At 36.9% G+C, this 19717-nt stretch overlaps 5 protein-coding genes and 2 long non-coding RNA genes across 14 annotated transcripts; 3 read left to right on the top strand and 4 right to left on the bottom strand.

The window, feature by feature from the left end:
* Positions 1-51: 51 nt before the first annotated feature.
* LOC124341246 (transcription termination factor 4, mitochondrial-like) lies at positions 52-4171 on the top strand. 3 transcript variants are annotated; one of them, XR_006918203.1, is made up of 5 exons: positions 1709-1844; positions 1904-1966; positions 2486-2674; positions 2744-3438; positions 3520-4171. XR_006918203.1 is itself a non-coding variant. In XM_046794265.1 (3 exons), exon 2 carries the CDS (start codon positions 306-308, stop codon positions 1155-1157), a length of 852 nt encoding a protein of 283 aa, XP_046650221.1. In that variant the 5' UTR covers positions 52-169; positions 270-305; the 3' UTR covers positions 1158-1844; positions 1904-2004. The 3 variants fall into 3 exon arrangements, 1 of the variants encoding a protein (XP_046650221.1); XR_006918204.1 differs by lacking the exon at positions 3520-4171 and having other exon boundaries at positions 1757-1844; positions 1885-1966; positions 2744-3196; XM_046794265.1 differs by lacking the exons at positions 2486-2674; positions 2744-3438; positions 3520-4171 and adding an exon at positions 52-169 and having other exon boundaries at positions 270-1844; positions 1904-2004.
* Positions 1629-3750, bottom strand: LOC124341480. 5 transcript variants are annotated; one of them, XR_006918311.1, is made up of 7 exons: positions 3661-3750; positions 3532-3604; positions 2953-3469; positions 2511-2811; positions 2075-2423; positions 1913-2012; positions 1629-1833 (listed from the first exon to the last, which is right to left on the bottom strand). It is a non-coding gene; the product is annotated as an uncharacterized LOC124341480 (long non-coding RNA). The 5 variants fall into 5 exon arrangements; XR_006918312.1 differs by having other exon boundaries at positions 2953-3509; positions 3584-3604; XR_006918310.1 differs by having other exon boundaries at positions 2953-3604.
* LOC124340808 (serine/arginine repetitive matrix protein 1-like) lies at positions 3991-8904 on the bottom strand. Its single transcript, XM_046793491.1, has 8 exons — positions 8574-8904; positions 7217-8516; positions 6803-7141; positions 6438-6722; positions 6249-6350; positions 5963-6186; positions 5059-5877; positions 3991-4990 (listed from the first exon to the last, which is right to left on the bottom strand). Exons 1-8 carry the CDS (start codon positions 8706-8708, stop codon positions 4451-4453), a joined length of 3744 nt encoding a protein of 1247 aa, XP_046649447.1. The 5' UTR covers positions 8709-8904; the 3' UTR covers positions 3991-4450.
* A 376-nt stretch (positions 8905-9280) lies between these two features.
* On the top strand, positions 9281-13706 carry LOC124341111 (ubiquitin carboxyl-terminal hydrolase 46-like). The gene is made up of 9 exons (XM_046794047.1): positions 9281-9478; positions 11573-11656; positions 11729-11945; positions 12010-12090; positions 12160-12368; positions 12569-12715; positions 12782-12928; positions 12998-13135; positions 13200-13706. The coding sequence occupies exons 1-9, from the start codon at positions 9338-9340 to the stop codon at positions 13305-13307; spliced, it is 1272 nt and encodes a 423-aa protein (XP_046650003.1). The 5' UTR covers positions 9281-9337; the 3' UTR covers positions 13308-13706.
* LOC124341521 lies at positions 10466-11501 on the bottom strand. Its single transcript, XR_006918412.1, has 2 exons — positions 10954-11501; positions 10466-10838 (listed from the first exon to the last, which is right to left on the bottom strand). It is a non-coding gene; the product is annotated as an uncharacterized LOC124341521 (long non-coding RNA).
* Positions 13707-13976: 270 nt separating the features above from the next.
* LOC124341181 (probable isocitrate dehydrogenase [NAD] subunit alpha, mitochondrial) lies at positions 13977-15786 on the top strand. Its single transcript, XM_046794177.1, has 6 exons — positions 13977-14093; positions 14331-14471; positions 14533-14705; positions 14779-15042; positions 15105-15498; positions 15576-15786. Exons 1-6 carry the CDS (start codon positions 14076-14078, stop codon positions 15663-15665), a joined length of 1080 nt encoding a protein of 359 aa, XP_046650133.1. The 5' UTR covers positions 13977-14075; the 3' UTR covers positions 15666-15786.
* LOC124341340 lies at positions 15356-16861 on the bottom strand. Of its 2 annotated transcripts, none has more exons than XM_046794410.1 (5): positions 16730-16861; positions 16517-16666; positions 16257-16437; positions 15998-16168; positions 15356-15928 (listed from the first exon to the last, which is right to left on the bottom strand). In XM_046794410.1, exons 2-5 carry the CDS (start codon positions 16660-16662, stop codon positions 15818-15820), a joined length of 609 nt encoding a protein of 202 aa, XP_046650366.1. In that variant the 5' UTR covers positions 16663-16666; positions 16730-16861; the 3' UTR covers positions 15356-15817. The 2 variants fall into 2 exon arrangements, with proteins under 2 accessions (XP_046650366.1, XP_046650367.1); XM_046794411.1 differs by having other exon boundaries at positions 16784-16858.
* Between the last annotated feature and the right edge of the window lie 2856 nt (positions 16862-19717).

Below are 19717 nucleotides of genomic sequence, written 5' to 3'. Positions count from 1 at the left end.
AATCAGCTGATAACAATGTCAACACCATCTGGCGAGTCGCCTTTCAACCTGAACAAGTGAACAGACGATATCCAATTATCCACCGTTCAAAAAAAAAAACACAGCGACAGCGTACTTGTTTACCAGTTCGTGTTCACAACAAATTTGTATTCGCAAGAAAACAAAAAACGTAAGGTTGTAATTTCAGTCATAAATATGCGTAGTTTGTTAATTTAATCTCCAAACGTATCCTCATTTTTTTTTTTGGTTACATTTTTTGCTAAAAAAAGGAATTTAAACCAAGATAGGATTCTCATCGATTCACCATGCTGCGGAAGTCATTCTCTCATGTATTAAATGTTCACAAGAAATCAGGAAATAGGTGGAGTAAAACCATACTGGCTCGCCTTAACACTAAACCAGAAGAAATAGAAGACATGCAAAATTCTCTTGGTCAACAAGTTTGGGAGGATTCTCTACGGAAGTTTCAAGATTTGGGTTTCTCTTTGAAGCAAACTACAAAAATGCTTCTTGACAATCCACTGTTACCAAGCTATCAGACTGATAAGCTATGCCACAGCTTTGACGTGTTGAAATCTGTTGGTTTTAAAACCGAAGAAATTAAAGAAGTTCTTGTTCAGGAACCCAAAATCTTTGATCGTGATCCTCGAATATTGAAGAAGAACCATTTAAATTTAACAAAGCAGTTAGGCGACCATCAAGGAAGAATTGCAGCACTTGCTGCACCCAACACCTTGATTGACAACAGTTTAATCACTAACCAAAAAATTGACTATTGCATTATGGAGATGTTGATCAACAAACCTACTATTGCCAAATCAAAAATTCTCAAGTGCCCTTACATCTTGATTAAGACCCGGCATAAGTTTGCCTATAGGTCAGGCTTCTATAAGAAAATCGATCCAAAGAACAAAGAAGGATTGGCAAATAATCCAAGTATTCCTGACCTATTTTTTTCTTCTGACAAAATTTTTCTGTCCCAATTCAAAGGCTTTAGTCTTGAAGACTATGTCGTTTTCGAAGAGATGATGATGAGTGAAGAAGATAGTTTCAATGATGAAGATGAGAAGGCCGATGACAAAGACGACCAGACAGATGAAGATTCAGATGATGAAAATGTTTCAAAAGGAAAAAAAAACTACTCTCGTCGCAAATAATTTTGTTCATAGCATAGAACTTTTCAAATTAAGGATTAAATACAACATTGGTAACCACTAACCAGCAAAAAAGCTTGGGTGTGTTGTATTAAACAGTAGTTTCAGACGAACAAAGCTGAACAATTTTGAAACAAAGACTGGCGAACTATTTTTAAAAAATGGAATGCAAAAAATGTTTAGCCTACCCCAAAAATTCGGAATTTCAACAACAGTGGGCGAACGACTTCTTCACAATTAAGTTTTTAATTCAACGAATTAGGATTCGATATTCTACTGCTTGCCATTGTTCAAATCTGCGAAAAAAGAACAAGTTGATTATTGATACAGCTGTCTATTAAGTATAAAATTTTTTACTAATGGGATTTAGAAGTTGATTTATCCGATCGTTTGGCTTTGGTTTCAGTAATTTTTTTATGTTTCTTTTGCTGATGGTGGCGGGGTGTATACTTCTTTCCTGGTTTTGTTGGGCGATTTAACTTGGTTTTTTTCGTTGTCCTTAATTGAGAATGGTGGGTAGGAGTGAGCGTCGGGCCAGTATGGTGAGTCGTAGTGGACACCTTACGCTCTGCCGGAACTGGACTTTTGGTCGAGGTTTTACGGCTACTGGTAGTTGCTGTAGCTGGAGTAGAACGAACTGCCCTCGGATGCCGACCAGCTACTTCGAATCCTTCTTCCGCTAAAAATCAAGTAATAGTATTAATAAAGATTAACATTTTTAGTTAAATAGATTTCTTTAAAAATCTTAGTTAATTTACCCAATGATGCTGGCAGTGGATGCAGTGACTCTTCCATTGGCCATAGGAGAACAGGTACGATGCAAAGCAAAAAAAGTGTTCCGATGCATACATTTTTCATCTGAAAATGTGTGCAAATTGACAATTAGTTTTAGTAAAAACTCGAGTAAACTAAAGAATTACCTTAAAGTTCTCCCGATTGACAACAAACCTCTAAGAAATATGTAATCGTGAGAAATGAAGCTGTGGCTAGTCATCCACGTCCCTTATATGTGCTTACTGACAGACGGAAGGCTGTTTTTGTTCATCAGCTAGATTACATCCCACAGCTCATGTTACAAAACAATAGGTAGAATGATAAAGGGGAGGTCCTCTTCAGGAAATAAAGCCGGAGGCGGAAATCTTGGGATGGGCTGTAGTAATCATCCCTTGTTCAAACATCTCATCTTGTTTTTCTTGCATAGAAATTTCAAGAGGTATTTGAATACGCTTTTCATCATACATGATTGGATGTGCCGATTAAGAAGAATGCCTGTGGAAAAGACATGCCTTATAATAAGATCCGCATTACTGACTTTTTTAAAATATGGATAGGTATAAAACGCTGGGAACCACCAACATCGTCATTATTTGTAGGTTATTTCCACATCAATCACAGCGTGTAAAGGAAACAACGCCAACACTACAAAAAAAAACATTAGAAAAGAGAAGATTGAGTTGAAAACCGAGTAAAACCTCTACCCAACCATCATATGTGTCAAGTCCACCTTCCTGCCTTGTAAGGTATCTGTCAAGTAAATCAAATTAATTTACATTTGATCTGTCATACAACACTTCCAACTTTTTCCTCAGTTGACGCAGGCTGCTTCCCGGAAAGTTGATGGTTTCAAGTAACAGTGGCCGTGTCACTCCCTTTTCCACTGAATAAGAATAGAAGAGAGGGCATCTACATTTTCATTGAGCGTGAAACCGTAACCGTGGACGTTAGCAAACATAACATTTGATAGCGCTGCTGCTGGAATCAGATCCGTTTTGGATTTGACAGCAGATAGACGCAGAACCTATTTTGAAGACTTAAAAATGGCTTTTTTACGGGGATATCCGACAGAAGTGAAGGTTTCCTTATCCAAGCAATTAATTTGTACTGCTGCGGTCATTCAAGCGATTCCATTCAACATTCCACATCGCATTATTCTCTTATCTTAAATAGAAAAAAAAAATTATTGCCATCATTGCTGCATTCAAAAGACTACCATCGTGTCATTTTAACGTTAATTAGGCATGCCAATAAAAGCATTGTTTTTATGTTTTTTTTCCCTTCATTGTGAATAATTCCGTCTGACCCTGATGTAATCGCAAAGTCAAGAGCTCTAGAACGAAAAAGAAAGCCAGTCGACGAATAAGCGGAATGGGTCACCTTGCAGTAGTCATTCTAGCATCCCGTGCGCAAAGTCACGTCCTTGGAGTTCACTATCTCTGCCCGCTTTAAATAGATGACTTTTGTAAACAATGTTGCTGCAGACTGTCAGACGTGACTTATCAAGCAGGTTTGTCATCTTACTTCTTTGGTTCCAAGTACTTTATATAAAAATATTCTAGTTCTAATTCTTAAAAAATACTTCAATAAGGCATATAATTACTTTCAACTTAGCGACTCAAAATTTATGGAGAATAGGGAGAAAATTGCTTTACCGAGATTGCTGTCGTAAAATCCTATAGAATAACTGTTACTGAAAGCCAGGCAAGTACAATTAATATTAAGCTAATACCAATTGGACGTCTAGGAAAGTATTCCTAAATAATCTTGGGTTTCTTGAGTTTTGTCTGGACAGTTGCTGCATTCTGGCAAGAAAATTTTTGATTTTAGACAATTGAAACAATGCCAAGAATAAGCTAAAGCTATTCTGAATATGAATCACAACATAATATGCTTTGAACATCAAGCTATAAAATCTTGATACACTGGATATTTGATGGTATTTATAGCTTATTGGAAAACAAAATGCCGGAACTTGGTATTGTCATCGCTTTTTCACCTATACACGAGTTGGTATGTTGGTAAAAAAAAACCTTACATAAAATAAAAAATTTAATTAGTATTAACTGTGTAACTTGTTGTGAGCAAAAAAAAAAACACTTTCGCGACCATCTGTATTTCCAAATGCATTCATATGTAAATTTTTGGCAACACTAATTCTCTAATCTAATTTGCCGAAACATAAATCCGATAAGCCTTTGGATTAGAACAAAAGAATGACAAAACGTAGTACATGAGAAACCCGCAGACAACAAAAATACATGGAATTACTTGGTACTATTGCTATTTTAAACGTGAATTTCTTTATTAATACAAAGCATATTGTAAGCACTTGTTAGGCTGGATGCGATGCATGATTTGATTTTACGGAATTCAAATATGGAAACGGAATTTTTCTTAAAACAAGGGGAAACGCAGGATAAAACATAATAACCAAAATGGCACATTTTACCTGCGAGTAAAATCGTTGAAATAAAAAAAAATGAACTTGAAACAAGGATGCTTGAAAAACGAAACAATGCCTATTTGTGTTCCCTCTTTGCTTTCCGTTTCCATTCGTAATATTCGGGCGGGGCAGTGGTAGGAAGGAGTAGTTCGCATTCATCATTCAATAATAATTCGTGGCATAAGCCAGAGTATTCCATGTAATTTTTAACAATACCTTGCCTTTTCATCATCTTGTAACAGTGTTCCCACGAATCCAAGGATGGTATACCTTCGTCGATGCAAAAATTCTCCATTTGGTCGAGAGTAAAGTCGAACCATTCTCCCACCAAGCCGTGTACAGCATCCAAAGCTTCTTTCGTCACTTTGGTGCCTGCGTAGAAGCGGAAATTTGCTTTATTGAATGCCACACTTGTAATGTTGTCTTCTTCTTTCTTTTTGGTGCTAACTGCACGGGGCTTCTTCTTAGCCGCCTTCTTTTTCGCTTCTGCTGCCGCTTCTTCGGCTTTTTGGGCTGCCACTTTGGCCCGCTGAAACTTGACTTTCGCTTGAAAAACAGGATCTGCCTTCAGTCGTTTTTCTAATGGGACAAAATCCTTGCTTCTATCTTCAATATTCTGAAAACCGCGATAACAGAATTGGTTAGTTTAAGATATTACTGTGAATCCCATTTAATTAAATTTACCTCAAAAGCAATGGCAATGCAACGCGGGATCGGTCTTTCTTGATCATCTTCCACGTCTTCCCATTCCGTATCAGAAGATTCAGCTTTCTCATCAAGTGCTGACTTAACTAATGACTTCCCTTTCCCAGGATTTAAAATACTTAATCCTTTGGATGCGATATTGGCTACAGACGCGCGTGAAAGAGCAGGTGTAGTAGAAGTCAATTGTTTTTTATCCTGATCAGTTTTCGCTACCGGAACGCGTGAAGCTGCAGGAGTAGCTGAATCAGGAGCTGGAGTAGATGGAGTCGAAGGCTGTTGATCCTGAACATTTCTTATAGCTTTTTTCACAGAAGACTTCATCACGTTCATGAACATTGGGCTTTGGGTTATGGAACTCTTCCGTTTTCTGGCGAACGGAGCAGGGGTAGACGGGTGTAAAGGAGTCTTTTGAACATTCCTTGACGTAGGTGATGTTGCGTTCGTACTAGTCACTGTTCCAGCATTAGAGGATTCTGATGCATTCGATTTTTTAGTTGAGAAAATCAGTGTAGGAGCACCTTGCTCACTAGGTCTGATTGGGGACATGCTGAGCGGAGCTCCACCGAAATCTGCACCTCCTGCAACTACCGTAGAGTTTTTAAGAGCAGGATATCGGTTGGTTGGACTCATCCCAATTTTTCCTGATTTGCGGGAACTAGACTTGCTGGATTCAGGCAAAGAATGCGTTAGTCTTCTCGACTTCGCAGATAACTCTTCGTCCGTTTCTTCCTCATCATTTTCTTCTGTAGACTTTTCGTCTATGGAATCGTTATCACTTGGTGGAGTTTCCTCCACTTCCTACGAATTTATAAACAAAATTTAGTTCTAGGTATAATGAAACAAGATATTGACAAAATGAAATAGATAATGAAAAAGAATTTACAGCTTCGTTGATCAATAGTAGATCATCCACAATTGGTTGAATCGTACTAGGATTCTCTTTGGTGGCCAGAGACTCAAATTTAAGACTTCCTCGTGAGCGGCTTCCAGATGATGACAACGATGCTTTAGCTTCTTCGACCTGCTCTATGACGGGAGATGGAGTTTTGTTGATGGGTTCCGTAATTTGCTTCGACAAGAGGTCGTCAGGTTCTTCCGATTCCGATTCTACATAAATGGATTCGTAAATGGAAGATAAACGAAGAAATATATTTTCAACTAGGACAAACCTGAATCGGAATCTAAGATTACTCTGGAGAACGCCGGTAACGACTTATTGGGAGGTCGGTTAGAACGCGATGGCAATTCCAATACAGGATCATCATCTTCACCTAAGTAATTTTTTAAAGAAGACAATTGGAATAATAAAGTCGAGATTCAAGAGGTTAAAAAATCGCTTGTGTTCACGGAAAACCAACCTGATTCTGGGCGTGTTATGTTCTTCCTTTTGATTACGTTTGATGAAGACTTTGATTCGGATGCCCTCCTTGAACTGCCTGGAATACTTTCAATTTCTTCAAGTAATGGCGAAGGAGTTTTGCGAGTAGCAGTTGATCGTGTTGATTTATTGGGGTTGTTGAAAACATCATCAATTGTTTCTGACAAGGAATTGGAGGAAGCTCGGCTAGAGCTCCGCAAGTTTTTTTCAATTTCCTTGATTGTAGGCGATGGTAATAGATTCAATATGGGGCCATTGTCTTCATCTGAATAATGTATCAGAACAATTACAATTATTTGAATGGGCAAGATTTAAGGATCGTTTAAAGCTGAGTGAAACACTAACCTGAGTCTGGGCGTTGAATTTTCTTTCTTCTGATTACATTTGATGAAGACGATGATTGAGAGGCTCTGCTAGAACTCCGTGAAATATTTCTCGTTTCTTCAGCGGATTCCGAAGTAGTTTTGCGAGAAGCGGTTGACCGTGATGAATTATTTGCTTTTTTCAACACCACATCATTATTTCCCAGTAAGGATTTGGAGGCTCGGCTGAAACTACTGTTATCATTAGACTTTGTTGCCGTCGTTGTTTTGTTGGAAGCTCGACTGGCACTGCGCAAACTTCTGTTAATTTTCTTAATTACCGACGAAACTGATTCAGCATCAGCTTCTTCGGGATCATTATCTACTAATATACAGAAAACAATAATGGTATTTTAAATATGGCTAGGAAACGGGATATTGTCATTCTATAAGTTACCTGAAGCTGAAAGAGGGACTGCGCTTCGTTTGCTGTCATTTAATGACGATGATGACTTATTTGATGCTCGGCTGGAAGTACGCGAAACCGTTCCTTTTTCTTCTATTTCTTCGTCGACTAATGGAAGAGTTGCGTGATGCGAGGTTACCACCGTTAAATTAGATCTCTTAGACACCAAAACGTTTGGAATTTCCAGTGTAGGACCTTTAAGAGGGGATTCTGATGATGCAGGAATTTCATTCTTTTCTCTTGGCTCCACTGTCGGGCCAGTCATTAAGTGTTTACTTTTTATTATCTGTGTGGATGATGTAGAAGGAGAAAAATCATCTGAGGATTCCAGTTCTGGCATGTCGCTATCGTCAGACAAATCAGAATCACTAGCTTTAGTTGGGGTTTCTAAGAGTGCTTTTGATTTCTTTATCTCACCAGGATCTTGTTCTTTCTGGCTTTGTAGAGCTTTATTGAACGCTGTAGTCGACATTCGCGTTTTAGATTTTTTGACAAGGCGATTAATTTGTTGCATCTTTTCAGGACTTTCTAAAGCTGAGGGAATTTCCACAGAATCTTGTTCTTTCTCTTCTTCTAGAGTTTTTTTTGTTACTCTAGTCGACATTCGCGATTTAGATTTGTTAACAAGGCGACTAACTTCTTGCTTCTTTGCAGGACTTTCTAAAGATAAGGGAATGTCTTCAGAATCTTGTTCTTGTTGATCTTCTAACACCTTTTTGAAGGTGGTAGTCGACATTCGCATTTTAGATTTGTTATCAAGGCGACTAACTTCTTGCTTCTTTCCAGGACTTTCTAAATATGAGGGGATTTCTTCAGAATCTTGTTCTTGTTGATCTTTTTTCCCATCAAGGGTTTCTTGAAACATTGATGTAGATGTACGTTTCTTAGATTTCAAAGGTCTTCGAGAGAGTAATTTATCTGGACTTCCTAAATCAGAAGGAATATTTGATTCACCCAGGTCATCAGAGGTATTTACCACCTGTGACTGCTGACCGAGCTGCTGGCTTTGGAATGCTTTGGAATAAGCAGAAATTGACATCCGTTTCTTGTTTTTTTTGGTTGGTATTGGGCGAACAAATAAACTCGGACTTCCTAAGTTTGACGGAATCTCAGAGTTATCAAAGACGGAATCATCCTGAAAGCTGTGAGTCTGTGTCTCATCAACACTCTTCTTCTTTGAGACATTTCCTTGAGATAGTACTTCATCATTAAGTTTCCTTTTCTGAACCCTCTGACTACTTTGAGAACTTACTACAGGTGTAACAACTTCTTCGTTTTGTGGTACAAGTTTCTGAAATTTAAAAAACCATTTATTATACAGGTTGGAACAAAGAATTCAACAAATTACCTTATTAGGAGGTTCAAAAATTTCGTCTAATAGATCAGGCGAATCAACTGGTGTGGCAATATCACAGAACTTGTCAATCGCACGTAGTGGTGTCGTAGTCTCAATCGATTTGTTCATCTTCTCATCTTTCGCCATTTTATTTGAACTATTACTTGAATGTTACTTGAATGTGAAAACCTTTTATCGACATTACCGCCACAAAGCACAAAATCAAATTGTGGGAAATTGGAGGGAATAGGCTACAAAATAACAACTTCTGAACTGCAAAGGCCAGTCAACTGCAATTGATAGACTGATAGACAGACTGTAATAGCTGGGGCTGGTATACTCTGGTGGTGATGGTAGTCCTAAATATTTTAGCTCAAAATGAAAATCCTTTGATATGAATAAATTTTATTTTTCCGGAATGCTTTAACGATATATTTATATTCGATAAACTAAATGTATTTAATGTTAAGAAATGGCACTGATACATATTTCTTAATTAGTAAACTAGCGGTGGCGCTGTATAACAAGAAAGAAATGAAAAAAAATAATCCCGCTAAAAATGAATTCTGCATATAACAAACTTTAAGTTTGGGCTTAGTTTAGCGATATGTTTGTATTTACTGCTGGAGGCTAGATCTAAACGGCTATTTAATTAGTTTACTTTATAGACCAATAGCTAAATTTTAGAACTTATCTGGCATGGCATAATTAAAAAAAAAAACGGAGGTATTCCGACAGACACCGAGTCAGACCGAGTACCGAGTTAACAAATAACAATGGCCTCCACCAAACTTAAAAGTAAAATCTGGCACTGCTGTAGTATTTTGAGCGATTGCGACTATCGTGTTTATTTTCATCGATACTCGAGATTAGTGAAAACTTCATCTAGAAAACTTCTCAATTTACACAACAAAAAAGGTAAAATCTATTGCACTCCGGAGTCCGGAGCGCTCTAGTGTCAAAAGTGGCTATTGCACTCCGGAGTCCGGAGTCCTCTAGCGTCAAAAGTGGCTATTGCACTCCGGAATGGAAATATGTAGTACTTTCATTTGGCGACCGATGGCATTCTGTTTCTGTGTTTTGAAATTTGAATGGTTTAGATTTGAATTCTTTGGAAATTCAAATAAAATGTATTTATAACAATCATATATATTTGAATATCACTAATAAATAAAAATAGTCAGTGTATAGAAAGAACTTTTATTTCGTTATCGTTAACTTAGCTAGAGTTTAGAGTACAATGTCCAACATTGAATCAGTACCTTAAAATTCAAATTGTAAATATAGTTAAGTGTCTTGCAACAGGAATAAAGTAGAATTTATAAACATTTCAATTCAGGGTGATATTTCTTGTTAACCATTTCAATTTCTCGCTCTATTTGCTCAGTGTAAGGATTTATACACGTTATAAACGCATATAGTGAGTCACCCTTTGTCGCCCCTTACCTGCCTGAAAGTCGAGCCGGAGTTCTCAGAACGGGGCTTCGAGGGGTTCTTAATCTTTGTGACCTTTAAACGCATCGACCAGCAACTCACTATTTCTGCTGATTGATTCACACGTAACGTGGGATTCAGCTATATTATACAGAGATCATTAAATTCAAAGTAATAATTTAGATTGTTAAACACGCTATAAACACACGACATAGTGAGTCACCCTCTGTCGCCCCCCTACTTGCCTGAAGGTCGAGCCGGAGTTCTCAGAACGGGGCTTCGAGGGGTTCTTTGTGACCTTCAAACGCATTGACCAGCAACTCACTATTTCTGCTGATTTACACGTAACGTGTGATTCAGCTGATTTCACGCTATAAACCATGCAATGCCCGTGTCTCTTATTCCAATAAACTAACAGCTAAACACGTCTTTCATATCTTGAAACAAAACAATACAAAACTAAGTTAACATGCCGTTGCAGTTTACTTTATTATAGTGAGAATATCAAAAGACATTTTAACTGAATTGTGAGTGCGAAAAAATACTTGGTATTTTCGTGTTCAGTTTCACTCGGTGCTTTGTCATCACATGAATGAACTGACAATGAAAAAGTAATTGATTTTAAGGGGAAAGAATTAGCACATGGTGCGGCGTCAATCAAAGATCCTTTAAGAGCGGAATATGGAAGCGCCTTGTCCTTTGATGATGGGTTGCTTTAGGTTCCAACGCCGCGGAGATAATCATAAACAAAGTTAACCACTCCTCTTTTTGACTACCAGTATTTTGTAACATCTATCTCCCTTATGTTGTAAAAAGAATATTCCTCGACGATGACGAATGGTTCTGTCACGAATGTAAAAAATAAATACCTTATTATGTAGTCTCATGTATACACACCCAGAATTGAACTGATTATGTGAAATATATTGTGTTAAATTTGAGTAGAAAGTAAACCTACTGTTTTTGTTTATACACACTCAACTTCTTTCATTATTAAATGATATCGAAGAACATTCTTCTTATGTGATATAAAGTCATGATCAGGTCGTAAACGTAAAGAAATAGCGAAAACCCCTAATCCTGCAAACCTTAAAACTTTTATAGATGAAATAAGTAAAATCTCACTTTTCAAACATGATACATTTTTTTTCAAAATGTCAAACACTAATTTCTTGAAGGCATCAGGTTTGTTTTTCATTTGGGGAAATCTCAAAAACTCATCACATGCTGTTGACCTGTTGTACGATATTGTAACAAAGGTGAAACCACAGATCAGTGCATAACTCCCTCTTCTTTCACACTATAATTGAAGCTTGAATGAAAGACAGACTCTGAACTCAGGCTGAATGGTATTTATGTTAAACACAGAATCAGTCGTTATTTGCCATTCGTCGCCATAAATTTCCGGAGTGCAATAGCCACTTTTGACGCTAGAGGACTCCGGACTCCGGAGTGCAATAGCCACTTTTGACACTAGAGCGCTCCGGACCCCGGAGTGCAATAGGCGTGACCAACAAAAAATGGTAAAAATTATATTATAGCTTTAAATAATCCCTGATGCAAACATAGTTTTAATTAAGGGAGCTAACGCGTCTCAGCTTGAAAAAGAAATCGGATCTGAACAATTTCCGACAAATGAACACTATTTCGGACTTGTAAATGTAAGTTTGACTTATAACACATGAAATGTGTCGTTGAAAATAGCTTAAACTATGTTTGAATTTAAAATCTAGTTTGGGAATACTTGTTATTCAAATTCTGTTCTTCAAGCTCTATATTTCTGCAAACCTTTTCGTGAAAAAGTGTTGGAATATAAAATGAAGAACAAGAGATCCAAAGAAACATTGTTGACATGTCTAGCTGATCTCTTTCATAACATTACTACCCAGAAGAAAAAGGTTGGGACAATAGCTCCCAAAAAGTTTATTGCTAGGCTGAAGAAAGAAAAAGGCAACTTATTCATCAATTGTTTTTTGGGAGCTTTGGGAACTAATATTTAACTTAACATATTTAGAAGAATTTGATAACTACATGCAACAAGATGCCCATGAATTTCTAAATTTCTTGATCAATCATATCAGCGAAATCATAACAGGTTGGTAGAGTAGGAGTAGATAGAGTTGCATGTTTGGAAAAAGGTTGAATGCTTAATTTAAAACAACAGCTGAACGACACCAAACAAACAATTCAGCGACACCGACAACTAATGGAAAGGTTCAGAATTCTAAAGATCCCTGTAACGGATCCGCGTCTCTGAAATTTGATGGCAGTAACGGTTCGATGACGTCCACTGGAAACCATGAATCAACGTGGGTTCATGAAATTTTTCAAGGAATCCTCACCAGTGAAACTCGCTGCTTAAACTGCGAAACTGTACGTATTGAACGTTTTTTTTTAAATTATCATTGTGGGTGGGCTACATGTGCTTACGTGATTCAGCTTTCATTTTGTTTTTAATGATACAATTTTTTATCAAGTTATTAGAAGTCATGCAATTCTTTCAAAGAAGCGCTAGAAATGAGTCATGGGAAAACAATCTTTTTTTTAAATCTCCTTAAACACTTTCTTCACAGGTCAGCAACAAGGAAGAAGATTTTTTTGATCTGCAGGTTGACGTTGACCAAAATACTAGTATTACCCATTGTTTAAGAACATTTTCGTCCACTGAAACCCTTTGTACTGACAACAAATTCAAGTGTGATGTTTGCAGTTCTTATCAAGTGAGTTCATTTAAGTTTGCACTTCCAACACTTTAATATACCTAGTTTTTTTTCTCGCTTCTACAGGAAGCTCAGAAATGCATGCGAGTGAAGAAACTTCCTTTGATCCTTGCACTGCATCTCAAGCGGTTCAAGTACGTCGAACAGTACAATCGTCATATAAAAGTTTCACATCGAGTGGTGTTTCCACTTGAGCTGCGGCTATTTAACACTGTACATAATTTATTTATAGCCAAATATTTAAATTTTAATTAATTTCGATTTCTTTTCATTAAATAACAGTCTGAAGAATGCCCTGACAGATTGTATGACTTGGTAGCAGTAGTCGTCCATTGCGGAAGCGGGCCCAACCGTGGTCATTATATATCAATTGTCAAAAGTCACGACTTTTGGCTGTTATTTGACGATGATATAGTTGACGTAATTCTGATTTTATTTTTGCTAAAATATTGGTTTTTTATATTTGTTTGGTTCCATTCCATAGAAAATTGATCCGTCTGCATTGGAAGATTTCTATGGTCTAACGTCAGATGTACAAAAAGCCTCAGAAACTGGCTACATCCTTTTTTACCAATCTCGAGACACATCCTGAAAATGAACAATGTATGGATATGAAGAGTTCTTGTTATCAACCAACTCCAAGAGTACCAAGACGCGCGTAATACATCAGGAGAAGGAATAGTAATAAGAAATTAAGAATGAACAATTTAAGGTTGTTGGATAGAAACTTTTCAGTGAAAAGTGTTCTCCTTGTAAATGAAAAATATCCTAGAGGTATGTTAATAGTGATATTTCATTTGTTCAGTAATAAAATTATAAACTCTTGTTTTTCCAGCAAAACTTGATTGCTATAATTTTAAAATTGAGTTAAAAGAACAATGTCTAAAACAAGTAGACAATTAGACAAATGTAAGTTTTGTTTAACTTACTAATTAAATCTTTCTAGACTGTTCCGCGAGAATTTAAGTGAATAAATTGTCTTCTTGATTGACGATTGTAAAATGCACGGTTTCTACAGGGGGAGGATTGTAAAGGGAAGTTCAAAATTCAAATTAATGTTTAGCCTGTTCATTGTTTGAGAAATGTTGTCGCGCTCTCAGGCGATTAAGTAGCAAATATATATTTTGTATTATTATTATCTTTTAAATTTAAATTGGAGTACCTAATGAAGTTGGTGACTTGTCCAATAAAATCATACATAAACGAGTTTACATCTACTTACACGTACTTGTTTTATTCGAACTAGTGCATCCCTAATAGAAAAGTAGAAGAGCAGTACTCTAAAAAAACGTCGGCTGCTGCACTGCATTTCAATCAGGTGACCCATACTGTATCAGTCCCGCTTTTAGTCCCGGAAATAATGGCCGCTACCCGCCGGGTAAGAATAAAACAAAATTTCCAGTAGCAGAAATTTTGTTATCATTTTTTGTAGTTTGGGATTGGTTTTATTCAATGAAAGATAGATCAACTTTTACGAAAACAAAGAAAAATTTCCCTTACGTAATGTTACATTAATGAATAGTAGGTCAATATAAAATATTACCGATGAAATGTAAGGCTTAACAAGGGAAAGTCGTAATTAATCTAATTTGGTTCTATAAAATATTGTTTTCAGACAACATCTTTGCTGAAATCCTTGATAGGATCGCAGTTGAGACATTATTCAGAAGGTGTACGCACAGTAACCCTAATACCTGGAGATGGCATCGGTCCTGAAATTTCTGCTGCTGTTCAAAAGATTTTCACTGTTGCTCATGTAATTATTTAATTTAACATCTTCTGAACTCTCAAGTAATTGCAATTTTTTGCACATTTAGGTTCCCATTGAGTGGGAAGTAGTTAGTGTGACTCCAGTGAAAGGTCCAGATGGTAAATTTGGCATTCCCCAGGCTGCAATTGATTCAGTGAACAAAAACACAATTGGACTTAAAGGACCTTTGATGACCCCTGTTGGGAAAGGTCACAGATCTCTAAATTTGGCACTTAGGAAGTAAATGCAAAAACTCTCATAATTCATCACAGAATATTTCATAAATAGACTTTCTTTTCAATTATTCTTACAGGGAATTTAATCTGTATGCTAATGTACGACCATGTAAATCAATTGAAGGGTACAAAACTCTCTATGATGATGTTGACGTAGTTACAATTCGCGAGAACACAGAAGGAGAGTATTCCGGTATCGAGCACGAAATTGTTGATGGCGTGGTGCAGAGCATCAAGCTTATCACGGAAGGAGCTTCGCGGCGTGTTGCGGAATTCGCTTTTGACTATGCTAGGAATAATGGGAGACAAAAAGTCACAGCTGTGCACAAAGCTAACATTATGTAATTCGATTTTTACGACGTACAAATTTATGAAAATTGCTAATTTTTTTCATACTTGGCAGGCGTATGTCGGATGGTCTCTTCCTCCGCTGCTGCCGTGAGGCCGCTGAAAAGAATCCAGATATTCGGTTCGAAGAACGTTATCTAGATACTGTATGCCTCAATATGGTTCAAGATCCTGGAATGTATGACGTACTTGTCATGCCTAATCTCTACGGAGATATTCTCTCCGATCTTTGTGCTGGTCTTGTCGGAGGATTAGGTTTGACACCTTCGGGAAACATTGGAACTCAAGGAGCCATTTTCGAATCTGTTCATGGAACAGCACCTGACATTGCTGGTCAAGATAAAGCTAATCCAACGGCCCTGTTGTTGTCAGCCGTCATGATGTTGCGCTACATGAATCTCCCCGAACATGCTGCAAAAATCGAAAGAGCGTGCTATGCCACAATTAAGGTTAGATAGCTATAATAATTAATTTTATCATGTTGTTATAGACTGTCATCTTGGTCTTTTTTCCCATGATTTTGCAGGAAGGGAAGTATTTAACTGCAGATTTAGGAGGTAAAGGAAAATGTTCCGAATATACGGATGAAATTTGTCAGAAAATAGCTGCAGAATAATTCCGTAAACCAACCGGTACTTTTTTTTGTTAGTAGCTTGACAAACAAGTGATGTGACTAGCTGAATTGTGTGTTTACTTATAGTAATATACTGTAGTTGTTACTACTTACTAGAACTAAATAGTTGAGCAATTGTTTATTGTCATGCTTGGCTATTTCCAGTTATTCCTAATGAATACCAGCATGGCCACTACTGCTACACAACATGCAGCTGTTGCTGACACCTTCAGCAAAGTATTAATAGAATTATTCAAAACAGCTGTCTAGAAATAGTATTTTAAATTATTAGTCAAGAAATGGTCAGAATAATTAGGTACTTGTTAGTGAATTACCCATCCTCCTTGACTAGAGATGAAATTTGAAAATCTTCCTGTAATGTAATCTGTGCTCCATTGAATCAACTTGGAGAAAAGATTCAGGGTGTGGTTTTGCAGTGCAAACAAGGCGACATCTGAGCAAAAGAAAAACACTACAAGGACTCTTTCTCTTGTTAAAGTTCCCCCCTATTAGAAAATAGTTCATTTTGTGTTATTATGTGTTAAGAGGTTTTCAAAAGAAACTAGGAGCAGAATTATTAAAAAACTATCATACACTGAAGATCTCCTGTATCATCTCACTAAAATTTTGTCCATTAAGGGTAGTCAAATCAACACTTTGGGCTCTTAGTCGAACTTCATTTCTAAGTGGTGATTGAGAAAACTCATTAGCCAGTTGTCGCAAGTTTGAAGCATTGCATATCCACAGAGGGTTGCTGAACTGAATGTTATCAAGTCTAAGGAAAGTAAACAATTAATAACTAACTTAATAGAAAAAAGAAAAAAAAAACGTTTAAAAAGTCAGGAGACACCAACACAGGAACATCTGGAACTGGTAATCCTTGTAATTCAATTTCTTCTCGAACGAAATTTGTGTATAGCTCTCTGCTTTGAATCTGCAGCTCAGAATCGGACGGCGTAGAATTTTCATCTTCATTTGGATCGTAAATTTTCCGTGCCATTTATCTATTGAGAAGAATACATAGTATTGAAGGCCGCACTGACATTTTTGAACTTTCGTTCATATACCGTAACACTATAAAAAAATTCAAAACAATAGATCGTAGTATCGTATCGTCATACGTATCGTAAACAGTAGATCGTCGACCTACACGAAGGCTGGTGTGAGTGTGACCAGTAGATGGCGAGTTTTAGCCAATACCTAATTACCTACGTACTAAAAGAAGAAATTCGGCCATATGGAAGCCCAAAACCGCCACTTTTTCAATATAATAATGATTTTCAAAATATCATTATATAAAACAGAAAAGAATATATAAAAAACAAATTCAATATAAAACTGAAAAAAGTATTATATAAAAACCAAAAAGAGTGTAATATAAAAAACAAAAAGTTGATATAAAAAGCAAAAAAAGTCAATATAAAACCCAAAAAAAAGTCAATATATATAAAAAATATTCAATATATATAAAAAAAAATTCAATATAAAAACTGAAAATGTATTTTATTAAAACCAAAAAGAGTATAATATAAAAAACAAAAATTTGATATAAAAAGCAAAAAAAAGTCAATATAAAACCCAAAAAAAGTTCAATATATAATCCAAAAAAGGTCTATATAAAAACAGCAGCCACCTAGCGGTCAAAAGAATCACTTCATGCCACATCTCCACCCCCTTTATAACCAGTTTGAATCCAGTAGTACAAACGGGGATTCTTGCGCGATAAACGCGTATTTGAGCATTTATTTAATCACATAATTAAAAACGAGCAATCGCTTAACTAACGCTACTTAATGCGCGTCGCTCTAAATTATTATTTTTTTAATGTAATTCGAAGTAAAACGACTGTGGCTGACTGCGGCGTTTGGTCAGACGAGTAACGCGAGCCCGTCCGGTTTTTCCAGCAGTTATCGCTGGTCCGTTTGCTATTTTAGCGCTGCCGCCCGTCCGCTGTTTTCGGTGGCTCATTATAAGCGAAAAATAATCCATTCAAATGTTTTGCGCTAAGCGCGCGTTGCGCTAGCGATTGGTTTGCAATAAACTTGCGCGCGATGCGCTATATTTAGCGCAATTCATTGCATCTCATTTTTTACGAAACGCGCAAGCGCTTCGTTAATTAAAGTAAATGGTTCCGGAAAAGAAAACCATTGCGCGACTGGACGAGTAGCGCGTGCCCGTCCATTATTTCAGCGCTTATCACGAGTCAGTTTACTTGTCGTAGCGCTTATCGTCGCCCGTCCGCTGTTTAATAAGGCGACTCGCTGTGCACGGGTTATGCGCGTTTTGTAAATAATACGCATCTTGCGCGCGACACGCTAAATTTTGAGCATTTTATTTAATCTTTAATTAAAAAACGCACAAGCGCTTAAATAATTTGAGCGCTTATTTCTGGTTCTTCAAGCTGTGTTAGCGCTATCGCCCGTCCGCTGTTTTCAGCGGCTCATTATGTGAAAAATAATTAAAACACATTTTCATTCTAGATCTAGCGCTAAATAAACGCGCATGGCGCTAGTGATCTATTTGCGATTTACTTGCGCGCGATGCGCTAAATTATTTAGCGCAATTCATTCAATCGTAGCATTTTATGAAACGCGTAAGCGTTTTGTTAATTTAACTAAATGGTTCAGGAAAAGAAAACCATTGCGTGACTGGCTCCATCATTTCAGCGCTTATCACGAGTAAGTTCGCTTGTCGTAGCGCTTATCGTCGTCCGTCCGCTGTTTAAGGCGGCTCGCTGCGCAAAACAATGTCAAAGTTCTAGCGCTGCGAAATCGTAAACTCGCTTATGATAAACTTAAGATTAACTTGCGCTCAATGCGCTAAATAGTCGGATTAAGTTCATCACATAAATTACGAAGCGCGCATATAATTTGCTAAAATAAATATTTAGCGCTAGATCTAGCGCAAAATATATTGACTTCATTATTTTTCGCGCTAAATATTTATTTTTGCTAGTTATTTGCGTGTGTAAATTATTTAATGAATTTAAATGCGCTAAATTTGACGCATTGCCTGCAAGTAAATCTTTAGTTAATTATTAGCGCAATGGGCGCTTAAGAAAGAAAGCGCTACATCTAGCGCGAACTATTTAAAATGTTTGGCCCAGCGAGCCGTGTAAAACTTTGGACGGGCGACGATTAGCGCTAATAAGGTAGCGAACGGACTCGCGACAAACGCTAATATGATGTACGGGCGCACGCTTCTCGTCCCGTCTCGTCCATTTGCGGTAATCGTTTACCCTTTCGCAACATTTTATTAAAATTAACGAAACGCTTGCGCGTTTCCTAAATAATGCAATGAAATAAATTGCCCTAAATATAGCGAATCACGCGCAAGTTTATCGCAAACACATAGCTAGTCCCACGATCGCTTCGATAGCGCTAGATCTAGCGCGAAACATTTCAATTAATTATTTTTCACGCAATGATCCGCCTAAAACAGCGGAAGGACCAGCGGAAATAGCGAACGGGCTCGCATTACTCGTCTAACCAGGCAGCGCAGTGGTTTCCCTTTGCATTCAATACAAACAAATAATTTAGAGCCATTCGCATTAAGTAGCGTTATTTAAGCGCTTGCTCGTTTTTTTATTTTGTGATTAAATGCCCGTTTGTACTACTGGATTCAAACTGGCTATAAAGGGGGTGGAGATGTGGCATGAAGTAATTATTTTGACCGCTAGGTGGCTGCCGTTTTTATATTGAACTTTTTTGGGATTATATATTGAACTTTTTGGGGGTTTTATATTGACTTTTTTTTGCTTTTTATATCAACTTTTTGTTTTTTATATTATACTCTTTTTGGTTTTAATATAGTACATTTTCAGTTTTTATACTGAATTTGTTTTTTATATATTCTTTTCTGTTTTATATAATGATATTTTGAAAATCATTATTATATTGAAAAAGTGGCGGTTTTGGGCTTCCATAAGAAGAAATTCGGCCAAGCACGTCGTTTACAAATCAAATCAAATATTTCTAATTCGATATAAAAGAAAATTATAAAAAAAAATAAAAACATATTAATTTATTAAAATACAAATAATTAAAACTTTAAGT

Source organism: Daphnia pulicaria, chromosome 5, assembly GCF_021234035.1.
Source record: "Daphnia pulicaria isolate SC F1-1A chromosome 5, SC_F0-13Bv2, whole genome shotgun sequence".
NCBI classification, from domain to species: Eukaryota; Metazoa; Arthropoda; class Branchiopoda; order Diplostraca; family Daphniidae; genus Daphnia; species Daphnia pulicaria.
The sequence above is the reverse complement of the archived record's forward strand: the minus strand, read 5'-3'. Positions and strand labels throughout refer to the sequence as shown.